Source organism: Candoia aspera, chromosome 1 (genome assembly GCF_035149785.1).
Source record: "Candoia aspera isolate rCanAsp1 chromosome 1, rCanAsp1.hap2, whole genome shotgun sequence".
Classification (NCBI taxonomy): domain Eukaryota; kingdom Metazoa; phylum Chordata; class Lepidosauria; order Squamata; family Boidae; genus Candoia; species Candoia aspera.
In genome coordinates, this window is record NC_086153.1 from 79,756,021 (window position 1) to 79,778,852 (window position 22,832).

The following is a 22,832-nucleotide window of genomic DNA, read 5'->3' on the forward strand; positions in this document are numbered from 1 at the left end:
ATCACATTCCAGATTTTCCCTTTTTGTCATCACTTTCTTCTCTAGCTCACTCTTAAGCTGTTTATTCTCCCAAACTATAAATGCACAAACTCCATCTACCAAACAGGCAGAGGTTTCTTCAAACACAAATGTACTCTCTTGGCAAAAGAAGGATGCAGAGGAAAGGAGACTGAGCAGGGGAGAAATGTTTGAGTTTGCTGATGTGTTAACTTACCCAACTATGCCCAAAATTTGGTGATACCTTTACCTTAATAAACAGTGGCACAATAAATATCTGAGAAACTCTTCATAATGTTCATAGTGGATATTTAGAAAGTATTATGAGGCTATTTATTTGGGGATGGAACAATTGTTAACAATTACAGTAATCCAAATATTCAGTGGAATGTTCACATGGTTTGCACAGTACAGAAACATGCACTGAAAGAGTTGCACAATTGGAGCCAGTGCATGTGCTCAATCTAGGGGAGCTCAGATTCAGCATATAAATTCAGACAGACAAAACAAAATGACAGGAAAAACTCAGTAACTCAACAACATCACAACCTCTTCGTTTTGTGCCCAAGAGCTAGAAATCTACATACCACATATACTCGCATATAAGCCCATCCATGGATAAGCTGTTCCTTGAAATGTTTGTATGTTTTAATTTTCCCAATTGGCTTATCTGTGGGTTTTCATATTACTTTGGTTAAAAAATTTGAGAGTCTGCTTATCCACAGATAGGCTTATCCACAAGTACATACAGGACATATAGATCCTTTAAAAAAGCTAAGGAGAAAAACCTACCATATATACTTGTGGATTAGCCCATCCGCACATAAGCCCAACCCAATTTTTGGGACGTATTTTGACAATTCTTGGCTTATTTGTGTGTATATATGGTAGATATGCTAAGACAAAACATCCATGGTAAATGACACTAAAACACACACACACAAACAAAATAAAACATACATAAAATATACATGGTTAAAAAACAAGACTAAGAATTAAATACAAGTAAACCACCACAACTACGCCATCATAACTAGTGACGACCAATAAACTTATCATCTATGAATTATTCATGAATTTATCTAATCTCTTTTTAGAGTGATCCAAGGTTGTAATTTATTATACAATAACTATGTGGCAGATGAAGAAATATTTCCTTCTTCCATCAGTGGGAAGGCTTGCTCTAAATAATATTCCATTGGTGGAGGGACTCTTAATTAGCCTTATTTTCCAACTTCCCCTGGAGAAGTGAGGGAGGTTTTGGAGACAGCCTGGCTCTGTGGCTTCGTAGAAATATTTCTGGAAATCTTACATTTCTAGTTGGGAAGCCTCTCTCCCAACTGCCTATTTTTCAACTGAAAAATAGTGATTTTGAAATGTGATTTTGAAATCTCAAAGGGAGATCCCTGTGGGCAATCAGGAATGTATTGTTGATTCAGCTCAAAGGTCAAAATAACTAAAATTAATTAGATAATGCTTCTTCCAGGCAGTTGGTGGGATAGCTCTTTCTGAACTAGATAGCTCTTTCCAGGAGGACTTAGCTATAAATTGCCAGAAAGCTGTAGTTAGTGATCTACATAAATCACTGTGAACTATGTAATTGTGTTTCCTTTATTAGAGTTTTGTATGGTTTTTTTTTTATTCACAGAAGCAGCTCAGAGAGAGGGGGTGAGTACTGCCTCTAAATGACTTAATAACACAATCAACTTGGCTTTGACCCAGACACAATGCTGATGGTTCAAATTTTACTCTGGTGTAGTGTTCACTAAGTATATCCTAAGTGTATCCTCTTGGTACACACATAATTCCCCCTCAGTATTTTTCCCTCAGGACAGCTTCAAACATGGGATAAGATTTAAGCCAAAGGACTGGCCATTCCAAGATACCTCAAGAATAGAAAACACCAACAAATGGAAGGCAAGCATTTTCCTTACAATGTGTTAATTCAAATAAACTCATCACTGAAAAATGTGACCTCACTTACCAGACTATTTGAAACTATGTTATTAATTGTACTAGCCTGCCCCCATACAGGTATGCTTCCAATTTGATCCCCAATTGCTACCCCATTCAGATCTATCTATCTATCTATCTATCTATCTATCTATCTATCTATCTATCTATCTATCTATCTATCTATCTATCTAATACATGCACCACCCATCTCACTATGGCAGTGACTCTGGACAGTTTACAAATAAAAAAAATCACAAAAACCATTATAAAAAGTACAAAAAATATGAAATTAAAACAGAAAAACTAAAAAGGCGGAGAGAGCGTCTTCAAACCACCAACCACCCTCAGGGCTGCCTACCAATTAGAAGAACTGGCTTACTGGACTAATTGCCATCCTCCCCAAATGATTCCTTTGCCTTTATATCAGTGTAGCTGATGCTGTGCATGTGCCTCCCTTAGAGTTAGGAGGCTGATGAAATGATTAAAAAAGACTATCATTTGAACCTGTTCTAGCACTGAAACTGCCTGCTAGAACAGTGGCAGTACTGGGTTATTCTAATCTAAGATCTACTGCACTCTCCTCAACTTTATTCCAGATATAAACTGGATATAAATGCCACTGTGGAGGGAGACAACATGGATGATTAAGTACTCAGACCCATTTCAGAACAAAATTATCACTATGGCCAGGAGTCACATGGGATAGATAACGTCAGTGCTTAAAGCTTGCATTTCACTTGAGATGATACAGGCCTTGCTATACTTGTCTCAAACTACGTGTGGCTTTAAGCAAACACCCTGCATATCTAATCAGTCCATGATTCTCCTACGTCTGTAAGAGAATGATATCATATTTTTAAATTAAATATAGAAAACAGAGAGTGTAACTTTCGGAGCACTGACCCACAGTGTTCTAAGACACGGTATTATCTTCTGTTTCTCTCCCTGTAGTTATTTAACAGGTTGGGAGAAGAGCTTCTCACTTGGGGCTATGTTCAAGCTCTCATCCATGAGTAGAGGCAGGACCAATATGATGGAATAGACTACTAGCTCAGAGCATTTTTCAACTGGCAGCTGTCTTTTGTTTCTGTAACTGTGGCTGGTGAATTTGGTAATAAGTCTTCTGAGCAAGTCAAAAGTTAGAAGTTCCATTGCATAAAGTTAGGAGTAACTGGAAATAGGGCAAAGATTATGTTAATGTAACTTTACAATAAAGTAGAGCTAATACTTCAGGGTGTGCTTCTTGTCTGGACTACCTTGCAAGGCTGACATCAATCTTCCAAGTCTGAAAGTGCATTTCTCCCCTGTCACCTTTACAGCCCAAGAAACTAGGGAGGGTCCCTTCTGGGACAATTTGCCATACCCACATTCCTTCTGCAAGCTAAGTTGCTGCTTATCCAATCATTGCCCTGGCTGCTTTCCCCCCCCCCCCCCCCCGTCTCCCAAGGTCATTCCCACACACCATTACATTATTTGAGTTCATCCAATCTAAGTAGAATTTCAACCTGTTCCGTTGTGATAAGTTAAATCAGCTTCTAAGGAGACATTCTGCATATTTTGAATATTCTGACCAATTGGTAAAGAGGTGGCCTTCTAGAGGCAGTTCACTATATTGTCTGTGAAGGTCACTGTGCTCTTATCTGAGGTGAGGGGTCCTTTATTATTAGCTACATTGGCTTCTATTGAACTATTTGACACTAGTAGCAGGCCAGGATTTTTATCATAGAACCCTTGTTCCAAGAATATGTGAAGAGCTTCCAGGAAATTTCTCATATTAAAAAGCATAAGTGGAATTGTTGCCCATTCAAACATTAATAAAATTCTTTCGTCAGGATCTGGGCTTGGAAGCCATACCACTTTTTCCAAGTCCGCACATTCAATTTGATAGGGCAAACACTGACTTAATAAAATTGCTTTCTGAGAAATCCATTTCCTGTTATTTATTCTATTTCACAGATAGCTTTATTTCTGTAGGTTGAAGACTGTGAGTACAGGCTATGATCACTGCAATTTATAGATAGACCATTCTTTACTTAATCCCTAGCCTGGGAGCTCTTATCCAATGCAGGGCAATTCTTAATTTACTGTCATGTATACTATTTTCCATTAGGTAGGTGACAACTCTTAGCTGATTCACAAATTATAAGCAGCGTTGGTTGGTAGACCAGGAAATCCAAGAGCTGTGGACTAGACTGGAAAGTTTTAAAGAATCCATATAGTCACCAGGAGTCAATTTTGAAGGAAACTCAGATTTAGTTTGCTCAGAAATAGAAACCTCTATCTGAACTATATGTGTGCATAGTATAGGATTCTTCAGTTAACCAAAATTGTGTTAGAACTTCATACTGTATCTGCTAGATCTTTGGATGAAAGACAATCATTAATTTTATATTGCTTTGCCACTTTTAAAGGGAATAGTAGTTGGGGCTTCTTTCCTATCTTAGTTAATCATATGCAAGGTTATTATAGTCAAGAACTGAGGTATCTCCACAATGTGTTTGTAGTTATCATCTCTAATCTTAGGAAAGCTAGGAGGCTTGATAAAAGATAAGTTTTCAGTAAATAGTCACAATTTTGCAGGTTAGAGCACATCAGGAGCTCACTTATGCCATCTAAATACTTGGTACTTCTCAGTGACTGGATAGAGTAATAAATATTTTCCTTTTAAATCTACTATAGATTTAAATGTTTAGTTGAGTTCATATATAGAAGTAAGCCATAATGCCTGGTCTTGGCTTACTGTGTGAATCTGGCCACTGTGTTTATTCCACAGTGTTAAAACAAACTATAGCTTTGTACAATATGCGAATCTATTAATGGCAAGCCATTCTCAGAGCAGAAATGGACAAAAGATGAACATATTATGGCCACCAGTGAGGGACCCTGAGGAAAAAAAAACCCAAAATTTTGTTAGATGGGGGAAAAATGGGAAAATGTTGTGTAGGATTTGAAGTAGGAGGAGGTATAAAATTTTTATCAGCCTCAAAATCACTCAGTGACTGTTGTTTGTACAGGAAGTATTCACTTAATGATGGTAATTGGGCACTGTGACGGCAGGAACTTTGAGGACCGGTTGTTAAGTACCACTTGTTCAGCTCCGTCGTAAGTTTGAATGGTCACTGAATGAGTGGTTGTTAAGCGAGGACCACCTGTAATGACAACTATTCTAGAATTTGAGTAAAGATATAGTACCTAGCTGGGGAGCTTAGTTTGAGCCTATCTCAAGGAACCTGACAGCTTAGTTCACATGTAATACTAAAGCATAAACCACAACTTGTAAATTACTACAAGTTTCTTACCGCAGACGAAGCCAATACTGCTGTGCATTATTTCTGGCAGGAAAGCACTTTCTGTTCTGGAATATTCATTTCTACAAATGATAAACTGCCCAAGAATATCTGGATTGGCATGTTTTGGGAAGAACAGCAGGATATTCCATGGTACTGTATATTGGAACATTGCATTACAAGACCATGGAGTTTTCACATTCCTAATGATATATTGGGAGTACCTCTTTTGTTCTTTCAATAATACTTCCCATATTTTTAAACAATTAATTGCACTTAAATATGGACAATTACTGGCATTTATAATGGACAATTAACTAATAGTTTCTAAAAAGCATTTGCTCTATCTTGTTGATAGAAGAACTGATATCATTATACTAAATTCCAAACAGATTGCACTCATAATATGGAAAGATTTAAAAAAACTGCAGGTCACATGAGGAAAAAATAAAACGTGTACACTTGTAAGATCTAGTATATTGTTGTCTCAAAACATGTCAACAGACAATTTTCACTGGAAATCCATGGAATGATAAAAGATACTAATGTTCAATGTGAGCTAGACCTAAAACAAATGGCCTGAATCTGCATGTATAACTGGTTTATAACCACTAGATTTTATTACACCTTATTATATGTTGCTTTGAAAAATAGTATGGTGTTGGTGGTAAGAGATGGGTTTATTTATACAAGAGACTATATTAAATTTTATATTGTCATATTTATAGTAAATCTGAACTTCTGTATATCACAAATGTTACTCCTCCAAAAGATTTTTACCCTGAAGTTTTAAAAATAAACTTTTATATCAAAACATTATTCTCATATTCATCCTTTTTCTCTTGTGGAACAGAAAATGGCAACAGACTATGGCTGCAATCCTGGGTATGCTATTTTGGGAGTAAAGCTGATTCTATGGAAATGAGACTTATTTGTGATTAAACTTTTTATAGGACTGGGCTGCTAATCTTTTTTTTTTTTAAAAGCCAGGATTCAAAAATATGAACTATATGTAAATGAACCGAGAAAATAATCTTGTATATAGGCAAAATATATCTACTATTTCTATTGTTTTCACTTTCATTATTTTGCATGCACGGTTTTTATAACAGTAGCTGGTGAATATTAGATCCTTTGTGTAAGTAATGAATTACATAATTTTAACTAAAGACAAAAAATCAAATATTTCTAAACACTTGCCAGAGTCTTTCTTAAGTTTTATATAATTGAAAAACTGTGATAATCCGTGCTATTTGAATATCTGGCCTGTCCACTCAATAGGGTAAATATTATGACAGAAATGTAATTTGCTTAGGATTGCCTCTCAACCATTTCTTATATATAGCTAAATACGTGTTCCAAATTCCAAGATTCTATTGTCTTTCCTCATTTTGCATATTTGAAAGCATATCTGCAAGACAAGTGTTTGGAGATTTTAACCAAAGTGATTTTACACTGGACCCATTATTTATGAATGTCGTATCAATATATTAAAATTGCTAACCTACCTCTCCTACATACAGTACAATTAAGATACACAAGATAAAAATACTTTAGAAGTTAATTGCTATCTTCTATCTTTCTACAATGAAGAGATTCCAAGTCATCTAAGTTTACAAGCACAAATAAATTCTGGTCAATAGGAACAAACAAGCAAACTTTGTTCTGTTGATTTCTTGGAGCCAAAGCATTCAAAAGGCATATGTGCCACTATGGAAAAGTAAAAAAAAAGTGATTTTTGAGAAGTCATAAATGATTCTTTTATTTCCTACTCTTTTGTACCTGAGCTGCTTTTGCTTTGAAAACTTTCTAACATTTGTTAAGAATTACAAAGATACACCCTTTTACTTCTGGAGATATACAGCTTTGATTTATATGCAGCATCACTGTAAGATGTCAAATAGATGATTAGAGATTCTTTATCCTGGAATAATTCCACTGATTTTAATGGAACCATGTCAGTATAAAGATTAGTGAGGGGTTTTTTTTTTGGGTGACTTCTAGACTTGTATGAAATTATTTTATTTAAACATTTATTCATGATTATATTCTGAACACTTCCATGGAGTCATATACCAGAGCCTACCATTGTTCTTTTTATACTAAACCAAAATGCTGCTTTAATGGAGTTCAGCTGTTTGAGTTGCAATATGATAGGTCCATTTGAAGTTGTCTGAACCAAAAAAGACAACTGTTGTATTATAACATTATCAGCAGGAAGACTTTAATTTGGTTTGGTCATTGAAGCCTGCTTGTCTTTTTTTTTTTTTACTTATAAATATGCTTTCTCTTACAATATCACTAACGTTCCTGGGCCCTTTGTTATGCATCATTTGGGTACTGCTGGTATTCTAAAGTTCACCTCCCTTGACAGTCCTTGAGGAAGAAATCTGGAGGCTCCCCTAAAATAACAAGTTTTGGAGTTGCTTTAATATTTCCAGTGGCTACTTCCCAGTTTCAATTTATTTGATTAAGGATTCAAATTAAGTCCTCAAGTGTCAGTCCTACACATAAACACACATCTAGCTGATGACAACACTAAAGTTCTAAGCACATTCGGGAACTTTAGCCTTTTTTAGCCCATTGACTAAGTACATATAGAAGGAGAATTAACAGAGATCAAACTGACAACACTCCATTTATCTTACTTAAAGAGGAAGAAAAGAGAATACAGAGAAGGAGCATTATAGGTAAGCATAATCATAATCAGTCAAATGCAAGGGAAAAAAAAGGTGGTGACTTTTGGATATGAAAGTCCTTGACTTTCATAATTCTTAAGTACTTTCTTTTGTCATTTTGCTGATATATGTTCTATTTTAAAATCAGAAGGATAATGGATGTGCTTCTTCAACAGTTAATTGGGTTTTATATCAGAGATGTGTCGGCTCAACGACGGGTTGATCTGGTGGTGGACTTTCAGCTCCCTTTTTCATGTCGTCTGTTCAAGGTGAGAGGGTCAATCTTAAGCAAAGTGCAGAAGATTGCTTGATCCTCAAGGAAACATCTTGAAGTCATAACAACATTTACTGCAAGCTATAATCATTTTATCTTCTTTTTAACACTTTAAAAGGAGAGATAAGCTGTGCTGTGGCATGGATTTTCATTAATCAAGAGCAGTTAAAGTTTGAATGAATATCATAAATTAAAATGTGGTGCTTCTTTCTAATAGATGCCTAGCCTGTGTCAACTTCCAGTGGAAAATGTATACCTGATTAAGTCAGTATCAATGCCTTATGTTAATAAAGTCTTTCTTAAAAACAGGAAAATGTTTTCTGAGTTTTAATTAGCTTTAACGCAGAGAAGAGACTAGATCACATAGTCTTCTCTCTTTGCCTGTAGAAGCAGAATTTTTGTGGGACATTGTTGTACAAGTGGATGCAATCCTTCACTGGGATTCTATGAGTCCCTTTTCTAGGCTCTTAACTAATCACACTGCTGGCCCACATGCCAAGACCTGGTGAGGAAAGATAAATGTCAAAATATGTCAAGTTCTACATGGGACTACCCTTGAAGATACCCAGAAGCTTCAACTGGTCCAGAATGTGGTGGTGTGAGCGATAATGGCCATGCCTTTGTATGCCCATGTAACACCTCTGCTTCATGAGCTGCAATGGTTGCCAGTTTGATTCTGGGTGCGATTCAAGGTGCTGGTCACTAACTATAAAACCCTACATGGCATACAGCCTGGTTACTTGAGGGACTGCCTGTCTCCCATAACACCTGCCTGGCCAATTTGATCCTGCAGAGTTGGCATGCTCCAGGTTCCTTCGATTAAAGAATGTCATCTCTCAGGACCCCAGAAGTACACCTTCTCTGTAGAACTGTCTGCCCTCTGGAATGAGGTTTCCCCCCAGAGATCTGGATGTCCCCCACTCTACTGTTGTTTAGAAGAGCTGTGAAGACCTGGCTTCAGCAAGGGAGAGTGAGACCCCTCGCTTCATCATGCTTGCCATCTTTTATCTTTATTTTTTATGCTTTATTGATTTTATATCTCAGAGTTGTTGAGAGTCAGGCAGCATACAAGTTTAGTAAATTATTATTACTATTATTACTATTATTCTTATTATCTTACCTTATTGGCCACAGCAAGACATACTGCATTGTACTCTACAACATAGCACTATAGCAAGCTGTGGACTGGCAAGGAAGGTGAAAAAAAATCCTCTCAAGTGGCAAAGGAAGAGGTTTTTTTCCTATAGTAGGCTGTGGCTAGTACAAAAAAAGGAGGAAACTAATATTCAGTAATGGAATAAGAAATTGAAATATAAAATAAGAATGTAACAAAAGCCATCCTGGATCAGAACAAAGCATAAGCAGGGCAACTTTTAGTTCACACAGTGGCTAGTCAAGTATATCTGAATAACTAATGTTTTGCACATGAATGCTCCATAATGAACTGCTTTGGTTCTCATACAGCATCCCTTTCCTATTTGTTAAAGCAGCCTGACTTTTAAAAAAGATAATGATGCCTTCAGAAATTAAGCAATGTTATTTTTCCTTCAGCCTCACAAGGAGACCTGGAAATATCAGTCAGTTTTAATAAATAGGAAAGAAATACTCTGTTCACACAAGAATCAAAGCATTTCTGCAGAATGATCTGGAGGACTGGTGAGGTCCCAGAAGAATGAAGGAGAACAAATAACATCTCCATCTACAAACAGGTGAAGAAGGAAGACCTGGAAACAACAGTCAGCTTGATGTCTATACTGTACAAGATGTTCAAACAGATTATCAAGCAGTATGTTTGTGAGTTTTGGATAGGCATGCTACATTTAATAGGAACCCAAAACAAATCATGCCAGACTAATCTTCTCTCTTTCTGACAGAGTTACTAGATCAGGGAGTGTTGTAGCCATAGGGTACTTAGATCTCAGCAAAGCCTTTGAAAGAGTAACTTAAGATATTCTCCTTCACTAAATGATAAAATATGAGTAAATACAATACTGCTATTAATTGGACTTAATATTGGCTGAATGACTGCACGCAAAGTGTGCTCATTAAATGGCTCCATTTCAATTTGGAGGGAAATATCAAGTGGAGTGTCACAGAGCTGTGCCCTGGCCCATGTGTCAGTCAACACTGCTATCAATGACTTGGAGGGGGTGGGGTTTGAAGGGAAATCATAAAGTTAGCAAAGGACACAAAACTGGGAGGAGTGACTAATACTCTAGATAAAGGAGATACGATTAAAAAAAGATCTACCCAGGCTTAAGCAGTAGACTGAAATGAATAGGATGGAATTTAAATGTAAAGTTCTTCATATAGGGAGGAAAAATGTAAGGCTGGGGAGATTGGATTGGCAGTAATTAATCTGAAAAGGAGTTAGATGTTCATATGACCACAAATTAAATAAGAGCCAGCAATGTGATATAACTGCTAAAAAGGTGAATGCTATCTTGGGGTACATTAACAGGAGCATGGAGTCCATATCATAGGAAGTAATTCTCCTCTGCTCTGGCCAGACCCATTTCCAGTTCTAGGCACCACAGTTGAAAAACAACAGTGACAAACTAGGGAACCTTCAGAGGACGACGACCAGATGAAGGGTCTGGAAATAAAGCTCTTTGAGGAAGTACTAAAGGACCAGGTATACTTATCCTATAGGAAAACAAGAGAAGATATGATAGCAGTCTTTAGATATCTGTAGGGTTATCACACAAAAGAGGGAGTCGATTTTCTCCTTATTGCTACAAATGGCAGGACCAGAACCAATGGGTTAAAACTAAAAAGTTCACTCTAGATATCAGGAGGATCTTCCTGACTATACAGTATCAGCTGTCAGTCGTGAAAGGGACAGTTAAATGATATGAATTCCTTTCATGCTTTTCCCATTCATCATTTTCAAACATAAACTATATGATCAGCTGTGAGAGATGCTCTAGTTGATCTTGCATTGAATAAACAGCTGGACTAGATGATCTCTATGTTAACTTCCCACTTTATGATCATATAATTAATAGTGATTTATACAGGAATTCACAGAAAATAAGGATATTTCCCTTTTAACTATTCAAAATGGCAGCTATTGTTACATCCAGGATTCTGCCATTTTATAATGTACTGAGTGAAGTTATGTCTCCATTTTTACATTTTAAGTCTTCTAATCTGCTTTCCTTTCATTCTTCTTTAGCCATCTTCTCTTCACCATAATCGTTGTACCCATTTCTTTCATGTTTTTCCCATTCATCATTTTTTGTAGCCTCAGATATTGGCTGCAGTCACACAAAATGAAATGTCACAATGTCTGGTTTTCATGTAATGCTAACTCATAACAGGAAATGGGACACAGTTCTCAATACTTAGGTTTGAAAACCATGGTTTATGGCTTACCATTATAGTGAGCTACTGTGGTTCATTCAAGAAACCACTGTTAACTAAGCTATCATTTAATACAATTTGTAGGTCCATCCATGATAATTTAACATAGGGATCTATGTTAAGCTTCATACTAAGATTTATGTAGGTATACTTTAGAAAAGGCTCCACTTCCAAGGTTTTATGATTTAGTTGAAAAATTACCTTGAAGGATACATGTTTTCTGGCTAATTTCTGGCAAACAAAAGACAGATTTAAAATCTATCCAGCTTTTTTAATAATTACCACAGTCATGGAGACTTGAAGGGCCAGACTGAGGAGAGATCATACTGGAGAATGTCTAGCTATGTGGTCGCTAAGAGTTGCCAATGACTTGATGGTACATGATCAATTAATCTTTTTACAATTATCGAAACTTAAGATGATGCTGCTATTATAAGCAGAAGATTGCACTTCTTTTTCATATACATTTTTTTTCAAATGTATGCCAAACTGGCATTACTATCATTCTTTAACAATATGCTGACTTTAGCACCACAAAACAGGATAAAATGATCAGTATATAAAGTATTTGTATTACACAAATTATAAGTCAATATTTATGCAAATCGTAAGGCAAAATTATAACATCCTTCAATCATATGACTTCTATCAAAAGATTTATTTTTTTACCTGCTCAACAAAAGAGAAAAGCAGGAGGTAATATGACACTTTTCCAGCACTATTTCACTGTCAGGAAGATACTGACTACTCTGTCCTTCTTTAAGAACACGTAAGTCCACACTTAAAGTAAACTGTTATTGAAATCCACAGAAATGGTAAAGAAAAAAGAGGCTACTGAAACATATTCTAGGACATGCATCGTCTCAAGGGTCCTTTGAATTAATTAACCATACAAGTGATAATGTAAGGATAATAAATTATTCTTAGAAGTGGTGTTATATAAGCACAGATTTGTTTCTCTTTTTTGTATAGAGATGCATCCCCTTGGGAAAATTGGTTGGGAGCTGCATTCCACTCAGAGATATTGGTGGGCAGGTCAAAGTTAAAAGTGGACAAGCTTTTCTCTCTCTGTTCCTTTCTGCCTACCCCAGAGGTTGCCAAAGGAGCGACACTAATCAATGGCCCCCGTTTCCCTGACCTCATTGAGATATCTAGAATATTAGGCAGAAATCAAGTGACAAAACAGTGACCTTTCTGGAATCAGCACACACTGAACTGAGTTGGGAAAAAAAATGTGTGTATGAGAGAGAGAGATAGGAAATATTTTGAAGCAACTGTGAGAAATCACCATAAGGGAAAATAAAACCCTGCATGGTATATATTTGCCTGGCTCCAAAGAAGAAACCTGTTTCTCTGTACAAGAATTTAATACCAGAAAGATAGCCTAAGGACAACATTTATTGTGAGGTAATAGCTGAGAAAATTAGAAGCGCTTGATTTCTGCCATGGGGCTCCAGGGACATTATGATTAATACATAATCTCTATAGCTGTTGTTAAATTATAGTTTAATTTGTTATTAAGGTTTTATTATTACTTATGAAAAAAGCAAAAAAAATATGTTATAAACTTTAAGACAGAAGAACAACTCTCTCATTTGTTTTTGTAATTTAAGGTGCCAGTTTATAAACCATTATAATACTCCATAAAATTTCAATGACTTGAACAAAAATAAAAATATGCTTGAGTTGCTTTCCCTGTGTGGATATAAATAAATAATTTACTTATGAAATTCTTACAAAATTCCATACAGCATGAAAAGCATACCTATTAATCATCAATTGGAAAGCCAGGATATAAACTGTAAAAATAAATAAATATAATTACCATGATTTTTAAGAGAATGGAACATGTTAGCTGAGATTCTCTATAGACCAAATATTTGCTGTGTAGAATGTGTCACCTGACACAGGACTTTGGGCAAGTTCTACCCAACCTTTTGATACTAAATTCTAGTCCTATAAAATTACGTATGCTGATTACTGTCTGAACATGGAATACCAAGGTGCTGTAAAATAAAGATGGCAGCCCAAATCTTCATGCAGACCTAAAAAAGATCTTAAACATTTCTCCTGGTAGAAAACTCAAGGGTAAGAATAAGATCTTTGCTCAGCTAAGATCCATAACTTAGCTAGATCCAGTAACTTCCATACTAAAAAAAAAAAACTTGGTCTACTCTTTAACCAAGTGAATCCTAAAATATCAATAAGAAAGCTTACCTGAATTTTATCTGCTTGCATGAAAAAGTATATTATATGGGTCACTTGCTAATAGAGTTACTGTAATCCTTGTACTACTTCAAAAAAAAAAATCCTACTACAAAATGTCATCTGATTTTGAACTTCTCTCCTTTATCATCTAACATCTAATTATTTCAGTTTTGGAACCTCACTAGAAAAGTGGAAATGCCCATTTCAGCACTATATTACTTCACTGCTGAAGTTCACAATTCTTTACTGTTGTACAACTTGAGCAGTGGTTCTTCTCACTGGAGCTGATACTGAGAAAAAAGTGCTTATTTTGCTAGATGAGTACTAGAATTTAATACCAAACATCACAATGCTTGCTAACTCAATTCCTTTATTCATTCAGCATCTGGCTAAAAGCCAAACAAACTGCAGAGGGCACATTTACACTTAGGCTGTTCTAAGAATAGTGTATATATTAAGAATATACAGGTTCACTTTCACAAGTTCATTCACACCATCAGTGCACGTAAATCATTGCACAATGTTACATATAATGAACTTCTAAATCAGTTCTATTCTAATTAAAATCTATTCCATTCTAAAAGGTAAATATTGTTGCAAGATCTGCATCTTTAAGCCTGGTTATAGCCATTAGGGGGGATCTATGTAGTCAAAATTAGCACAGAAATTCTCTTCAACTCCTTTACATCCCCTCTTTGAGACTACCTTGTCTGCTTCTAGTTGATTAGACTGATTCCCAAGGCTGTCATCACTTTCATTTATAAGGAAATACTCCTTATTTCCACAATCCTTTCTCTCCCCCATCTAGTAATAGAGCAGATACTATGCCAGATTCCATGTATCTATATGGCCTTTCATTCTTTTACTCAGAATATACCTGGATCAGGAATTTAGGCTATTTTATTGAAACATAATTTTCTTAAAAAAAATTTTTTTTCTTCTTTTCTTCCCTTTTTAAGATAAGCACCAGTCCCCAGAAATCCTTCCACAAATTGCTCTTGTTATTTATTTATTTTCCTCCTCATGCATATGCTGCTGCAAAAAGCTGCTCTAACAAATACATGGTGGCAGGGATGTCCACCGGGTATGGTCAGAAAAGATGTCTTACGCATAACAAAATTATGTGTTTTGCTTTATAATATTTTCCTAAAATGCTAAGCCCAGAACTAGCAGGGAAATAACAGCCACAGACACTGGTTCCTTAAAGCGTTAGTTTCCATTACACTGCAGATCTGCTGTTGAGGGTCAGAATGCAATTTATTATCTTTGATCCAGCAGCCTTGCTTAAAATCATTTTAAAAGCTCTTCTCTTTTCCCTTCCTTTTCCTCCACCAGAGAAAAACAAGCACCTCCATGGCTAACATTTTGGATATCGGTATAGCTGGGGAAATAACATATTGGAAAAGCTTTTAGCTAAAGCAAAGCCTGACAATCTAATCATTTGTTCCACTTCTCTAAGTAAAAATTCTAGCCTTTGACTCAGAAAGGAAAATGCTAATGCACATTATTTATCTTGGATTATTTTCTACATATTGCTTTGGAAAGCATTACCCATCATACCATCATATGCAGTGAAGACAAAACTTCGTGTCTTATAATCTTAAATTAACTAATCCTGAAATATTTTTTCAACATGTAACAGGAGAGCAAATTGAGCTCTTCACCAGACTTGTTACTGCCAGGGTAGAAGACTTGAGATGGGGTTTGAACAAGGAAGGACTTGAGTTGGTGCATCATCACCTTTCTTCCTCCAATTGCTCTGATTTCTGCCCCATAGCAAACTGGAAATGTTGGAAAGCATGACAGAAAAACATGATAGACTAAGCCTTTAAACATGTGTTTAAAGTTTTAGTCACTCTGCATGGGTAATGATCAGACAACCCTATTGGAATAGGGTTTATTTACAGTCTTGGAAGTTGGAAAAGGAAGTAATTGTTTCCTTCCTGGCTTCATTGTTCAGATATATCTATAGCAGCTTTTTGAAACATAATTCAAAGCTATGTGGACTAAAAATATATGTAGAAATAAAGTTTGGCATTCTCTGAATGCTCTCTATCAGAGCCAGCGCTTGCCAAATTGGGAATAATAATCAAAAGGTAGAAATACTGTAATATCTTGCAAAGAATTCAACAGCCTCAGACCTGCAATGTAACAACTTTTATAGGGTAATATAACATTACCTGCTCTATCTTTTTCTCTAACTAGACTAGTTGATTTCCCAGTAGTTCCATGTGTTACTTCTAACTACAGTTATATAAAACACTAGAGAGTGCTTTCCTTCAATGGAAAACTGCTAGTGGTAGTTGAACAACTTATCACCTTTGTCATATAAAGTACATTTCCTCTCTGTCTTTTATCTGTACGTGTTTATGGACAAATAAAACTACAGTATCAAAACTGTAATCATTAAAAGTTACCCCACCTTCATGGTTCTTTTCTGGCAACTGAGACTCTGAAAACTATAATCACTATAGAAATCATACCAGGTTCTTCATCTAGTTCTGGATGTCCAAATGATCTTTACTACTACAGAAATCTCTTAATTAAAAAGATCAAACACTGAGCATTTGCAGCTTACTAAACTTCAAATTCAAGAATATCCAGCAAACCTGGGACTTATGTTAAGAATCCTAGGATCTTTTAGCAACAACTTTCAGTTTATTAGTCTGTATATATATTTTCTATAATATAGCACTTGATCTTATCTGACATATATTTTACCTAAAAAAGCAATTATCAGGTCAAAATAATGCAACTATCATACTAAAGATATCTTCTGGCTGGCCACTTCCAAGAGTGCCACATTTATCAAAGATTCCATTTCTGTTGGAAGAAACTACTAAATTTTTTATGTCATTTTTGCCATGAAAGGCCATTTTCAATATAAAAATATTGTTGTATATTGAACTATACACTTACATTTATTGTAATAATATCCACTTAACTCATAATTTATTAGTGAAATATTATGTTCTTTTTGTCCGTACGTAAGAACAACTAGAGAATGCATTATTGCAATTATGCGGTAAGAGACTTCATTATCTTTCACTAGGATTTCAAATCATCAGTCTGTCTGATGATTAGACAGCAGGCGGTTGCACCTAGGTGATCTGGTCTAAGTTCAAAGCTAAGCAGTATCAAGTTTGGTTTGTACTTGGAAGGGATACTACCATGTCATACCAGGACTGAATGTTAGACTAGGAAGTCAAAAGAACAACCCAGAAGAATGTAATGAGAAGCCTTTATTGCCAGGAAAACTGCATGGTTCTGCCCATCAGGAGTCAAGCTGAACATGAGGGCATCTTTTTCTTTATGTTCAGTCACCTGAAATTACTATGTGTATCTTTAGATCATGTACTTCCCAATAATCTTCAGCCATAAACTTCCTCAACAGGTGGCTGAAAGTTTATAGTCTATTCATGGATTGTACACACAGCAGCCTTGACTCAATTGCTTAATATTTTGTTCATCTCTCAAAGCCACTAACTTTTGTTTAAACTCATGGCCATAGTAAGACGAGCTGCAGTGCTAAAACTACCCAAAGAGTTGGCATGAAAATCAGTGCTATGCTATTAATCTGCAATTTTGAACCTCATAAGGTCTCAGACACTCTTGGTATTGATATGGCATATACTGGGACTCTCATATTGCTTGGCAATACTAGTGCATGCAGATCTCTATTCAAAAACAATAAAAGAAGAATGGCTCAAAGTGAGTGAAAAGCAGTGTGGGTGAAGATGGAGACATCAGAATGTTTGCAAATTGCACCTTGTCTGTGTTTGCACAACCCCAACCCCATGCTAGCCAACTGTATTTTAGTCTTGTGCAAACTCATCCTGTATGGCTTGTTTATGGTGAGCAGGTTGTTCAAAAGCAAAAAAAAACTGAGCTGAGTAAAGTGTGCTGTGTGAACATAGACTACGGCTGTGATCTTATACTCAAGCTTCTTGGGAAAAGTCTCATAGAAGTAATGAGTGCTTTTTAGCATAAACAGTGCTGGAAAACTGTGGAAAAGAAGAATAGAAAAGCAGAGAAATGATAATTTACAACCCTTATGCATCAGTTGTTTGGGCATTATGCAAGAAGACATTACTTTTTGTCTGGGTAGGAAATATAAGTAACACTGAAAAAACAAGTTCTTTCTAGGACAAAGTTCTGCTGATGAATGGTTTTTAATCCCAGATGAAGTGCTATGTGCACTTATTACAAATTAAACTTCATTACATGAAATGAGGACTTGTTTACTCCTGAATAAAAATCACAGTATTAGTATAGTATAGGCCTCATTTATCACTGACTTATTTTGGAATAACTATGCACAGAATCACACAGTGCTTCCCCATATTTAATATATCACAATGTTTTAATCATCTCTTTCTCACCCACAAAAGAAAACTCCTAAGAAAATAAGTAAAAAGGGCATGGTTTTGCCCGTTTTGCAAAAGTGTAGTTTATATTTCTGTATATGAGTTCCAATGAGAAGCAGTGCGGATATAGGTAAAGCCGTAGAGTTTGATTTAATGCTTGCTTTATGATAACCTTGAGAGTATTTTGATGTTTCATGAAAAGCAGAACATCAGGAGATTTGGGCTCCATGGAACAGATGAAATATTGAAAAACAATAAAAGTGATATAGGCAGGAATCATAATAATTAGAAGTGCAAAAAATTGCAAAAGAATTGGGTTAAAAATAAACAGGTTGTTAAGCTAGCTAAACACAGAATAGATACTCTTAATTAAAAGTCAGAGACGAGCAGCATCTCTCAATCAGGAACAGCTTCTTATAATCTGGGTCCCCCCAGGTGTATGAAGGGATCTTCTGGATCTCAAGCCAGCTTGATAAACCGTGTAATGTAGTGTGATCGATCGTAAAGGTATTGGGATAGGAAAACAAGCAGGCATTGCTTCAAGTGCGACTTTGGTGACGTGGTGGTGGGTGAAGCTCGCTTAGGGGAGCATTTCGGAGACCTGGCAGCAAAGGCTGCCCCCCGAGCAGTCACCTCGGCCTTTCCCCACCCTTTGCAAACGGCCGGCCAGCCCTTTCCTCCCTCTGGCGATTTCAATGACAACCCAAAGGGTCAGAAAGCCTTATACTGTAACGGCGTCGCACATACCACGGTGTTTTTCATCATTGCTTTGATGGTGAATCCATCGCTGACCTGCTTTTTCGCCCTTCTTGCGTGTCGCAGTGGCTCCTGCAGCTGCGGGGGTCTCTCCTTGGGGGGGCTTAAGCCCTCTTTCTCTGCCACCATCTTCTCCGGCGGCGGCTGCACGTGGGATCTGACTTTAAAAGGAAACTACTTGGGTACGAAAAAAGGGTTTTTTTCCCCGCCAAAATTTTTTCCTAATTTTCGTCCCTTTGCATCTGCTGTCTTCACCCCTTGGTTTAGCCCCTGGGTAGGCTCCTGCGTGAATTCGAGGAGGAGGAGGAGGAGGGGGAAGGGGGGAAATATATGCCTGTTTCTAACACCAACTCGCTCCTAGGGAGTCGGTTGCTGGGCAACGCATCAACAACCAGCCGCGAGAGCACCAGAATTCCACCCTTGTCGGAAAGCTCGGTACTGTACCGCTGAGCGGACTTGAATTACATACGCATGCGCAATCGGAGTAGCTGAAGTCACGCGACTCCGTGAAGTCATGGAGAAGCTGAAGTTCTTTGCCCTCAGTTTACAGAATAAAGAGGGACAAGTCGCGGACTGCGGCGTGAGAGAGATCACACAAGTGTTAAAATACGTGGAAAGCAGGATGGGCGTGTGAAACGCTCGGTCGCTCTTATTAGACTTGTAGCCCTTGCTAGCTCTAGAACATTCCTATGAGTAGTTTTCCCACCAAAAGTAGGTTGTTCTGGATCAGAAAATGCGTGCGCCACTGGCTCAATAAGAGGGAAAGATATATATTTTAGAAAGCGGAGCAAATTAGAGCGATTAATTGACTATCTCCATATATAATATCCAGGCATTTTAAAGGATTTAAAACCTTTTTAAAAAAATTATTTCCAAAGTACATTTTATATACAATTACCGAGAATGTAGGAACTATTAATTACATCCCCCTGCGCGTTTCCTGGCCAGTAAATTCTACTGACATTCTACGGGATTCATTCTCAATTAACGTAACTATCTTCCCCTTTCCTGCAAAAAGGATACGGATGTCAAACGCGCACAGACACGTATAGGCACACTAGAAAGATTTTATTTGTTTATTTTACAGTACTTCTATCCCGCCCCGTCTCAAATGTCTCTGGGCGATATACAATTTCAAACAAAACAGTAATAAATAAATCCAAATTACCATCAAAAACAAAAAAGCACAAAGAAAAACAACGTATCACCCACACACACGATCAGTAAACACCTATTTTAGTTGGACTGGTGTTGCTTTTATGGTTAGAAAGCAAGAAATTGCAAAGTGGACAGCTTATAAATAAAAAAGAAGCTACATTTTTTAAAAAAAAATTACTCATGCTCTGAACATTCCTGTTTTAACATGAAAATAGTTTTGTCAGATGGACTTTGTCAAAAACTTAAATCTACTACAGAATAATATATTTGCCCTACGCCTATCCTAAGCCGATGGGGAGGGAAAAAAAACGAATATCCAGGGAAGGAATTGAATTCACCTCGCTGCCCTTTTAAAAAGCGTTTGTTCTCGGAGGTCTTTCTTGAGTGGCATTAAAGTCGGCAAAGAATGATTTCTAACCATTCAGTACTTTTTTTTTTTACTTTATCCGTGTCGATTTTTGAGACAGATACAGGCTTAAAAGTGTTGCAGTAGCACAGAAATCGGATGTGCGAAGCGAGCAAGCAATCTCCATCTCACAAGGCAGGAATTCTTCCCCTTTCGGCCAGATCAATGAGGCACTGAGACAGTCTGCCTTATACAGAACACGGTGAACCAGGAGACTGTATTATCGAAAGAAGGTAGCCTGGCCGCTTGATAGGCAAATTTTATTCCATGTATTACACGCGGAGTCCTTCCGCGGCAGGAGGAAGGGAGGGAAAGGAGGTGAGCACTACATTTCCCAAAGCGCTTTGTAACGTGGTTTTGCTCGCCTGCGCAGTGGGCACCTTACAGTCTCGCCGGCCTGCAGGGAGCGTAGATCTTCAAGTTTGGCTTTTGCGTTTCGTATGTGAACAGATCAGGGTTTCAGAACGCCCCCCTTGCCACCGCTGGCCATGATAGGTGAGTGAGACCCGGATGTAGTCCTCTACCACCACCCCTTTTTTTGTGCGGGGAGGGCGTGAGATGGCGGAGAGGAAAGGACAATGAGGTCGTATGTCTGCTACATAGTACAGCTGAACATTTGCACATACATACGACTTCGTATCTCGTGATTTCTGGTTTGGAAGCAGATATCCCACATTCATTTAGTTCACAGGTTACCTCAAATGCCCCCATTTGCAAACTTTTGAGATATTCCGATGTTTTCCGAAGGCAAGATGACAGAGGAGGAAAGACAGAGGAGGACAAGGGCAACCGATGTTTACAGTAACTGAAAGAATGATCCAAAAGTCCTCTGAAGGCATGTGGGAGGAGATTGTAGCTATTCAGATTAGTTTTTGCCTGATGTAGTAGAATGTTGCATTAAACTGTTCTCTTCCTAAAATGATCTAATCCAGGCAATACTGTATTGCATGGTTCATTGCACGGGATCTCTTGCTTACAGAAAAAACTGGAAGATCTCCCATCGGATAACAACACCAAAGTTTGTTGACTTGCCTGCTGGATGGCATTTGTGTCACCCACCCTTCTTCAAAACTTCTGTGCCTTAAGTACTCCTTATATCTTGTAAAAAGAAAAAGAAAAGAAAGCTTTGTTTTGAAGGAAATGAAACCAAACAGCAGCTAATCATAAAAGGTAGTTCAATTGTAAGCTGGAACCTTTCTTTGCTTCCTGCCTTGTTCCAAGACTGGAAGGAAGCAAAGATCTGGGGATAAGAGATTCACTGGACTTTCTCCCTTTATATCTTAGTTCCTTGGGGAGTGGTAGGTAACTGTATGAAGAAAGGAGAAAGGAAAGAAAGACGAGTGCAATAGCTGTTGCTGTCTTGTGTCTCCTTTGCTTATCTTTTATATTATATTGTTTCTTTTATTAGGAAGAATCCAAATCAGCCTTAGTCCCTTCCTGACTGATTACTACAATATGCTCTGCATTGAAGCAGAAGCTTCAACAAGTCCAGAATGCAGCAACACACATAGTTTTGGGCAGCTAAGGTTTGCCTGGATCAGACTGCTGCTGCATGAGCTGCACTGGCTTCCAATTGTTTCCTGGTGCTGGTTATTCCCTTTAAAGCCCTGCATGGCACAGGCCAGGTTACTTGCAGGGCTGCCTATCTCCAAGGGTCTCGGCCTGCCCCAGTTCCCCTCTATTAATGTGTTCTGAGAACAAGGAGCTGTGCCTTTTCTGTTGCGGCGTCTGCCCTGTGGAGCAGCTTCCCCACTGAGATCCAGAGGCCCTCCACCCTCTTCACCTTCCAGAAGGTTCTGAACACCTGAGTTTTTCCCTGGCAGTGATCCGAGGTGTTAGATTAGCCCAATATAGGTGCAGTTGGTATGATTAAGTTTGTTATATTGTGCCTTGGTTACTGTATAATGGTTATGTTAATTCTGGTTTTTGCTTGATTTAGAGAGGTTTTATTATATTGTTTTGGATGATTATTGTTAGCCATCCAGGGATCATATATAAGATGGTTATCCATATAAATTTTCCAAAATAGATAAACCTAGTGAAGAGTTTCAGCACAATCCTATGTGTGGTTCCTTGTAAGTAGGTAGCACTGTAGTTTGTGATGTTTACTCCCAATAAGCACGTGACATTATTGTCTTAGGAGATAGAAGATTTATTCCAACGAGCATGCTGTTTAACTTTCCCAAGTAGATTTCACCTAGATAATTTCACCCAAATACTCATTTTTCATTGTTAACTTCTGTTATTTTGATTCCTGTTATACCAATAAGAAGAATATATTTTCTTTTTCTGCTTTATCCATCGTAATTTTTTTTTAAAAAAACCTTCCTTGATATATTGTGATTGATCTGTATGTTTAAAGGTGTTCTTTTGGATTGA

General features: G+C 37.3%; 2 protein-coding genes across 4 annotated transcripts in view; one reads left to right on the forward strand and one right to left on the reverse strand.

Moving 5' to 3' along the window:
* PACRG (parkin coregulated) overlaps window positions 1–19,242 on the reverse strand; it is a 281,659-nt gene extending 262,417 nt beyond the window's left edge. For 2 of the 3 annotated variants that reach the window (XM_063307770.1, XM_063307753.1), the window contains exon 1: window positions 18,881–19,242. In XM_063307770.1, coding sequence (XP_063163840.1) covers window positions 18,881–19,018 — 138 coding nt within the window. In that variant the 5' untranslated portion in view covers window positions 19,019–19,242. The remainder of the gene's footprint in view (window positions 1–18,880) is intronic. The other variant, XM_063307761.1, reaches the window with a different exon arrangement.
* A 1,566-nt stretch (window positions 19,243–20,808) lies between these two features.
* The window catches only part of PRKN (parkin RBR E3 ubiquitin protein ligase), a 783,657-nt gene continuing 781,633 nt past the window's right edge, over window positions 20,809–22,832 (forward strand). The window contains exon 1 of the mRNA XM_063307777.1: window positions 20,809–20,948. Coding sequence (XP_063163847.1) covers window positions 20,942–20,948 — 7 coding nt within the window. The 5' untranslated portion in view covers window positions 20,809–20,941. The remainder of the gene's footprint in view (window positions 20,949–22,832) is intronic.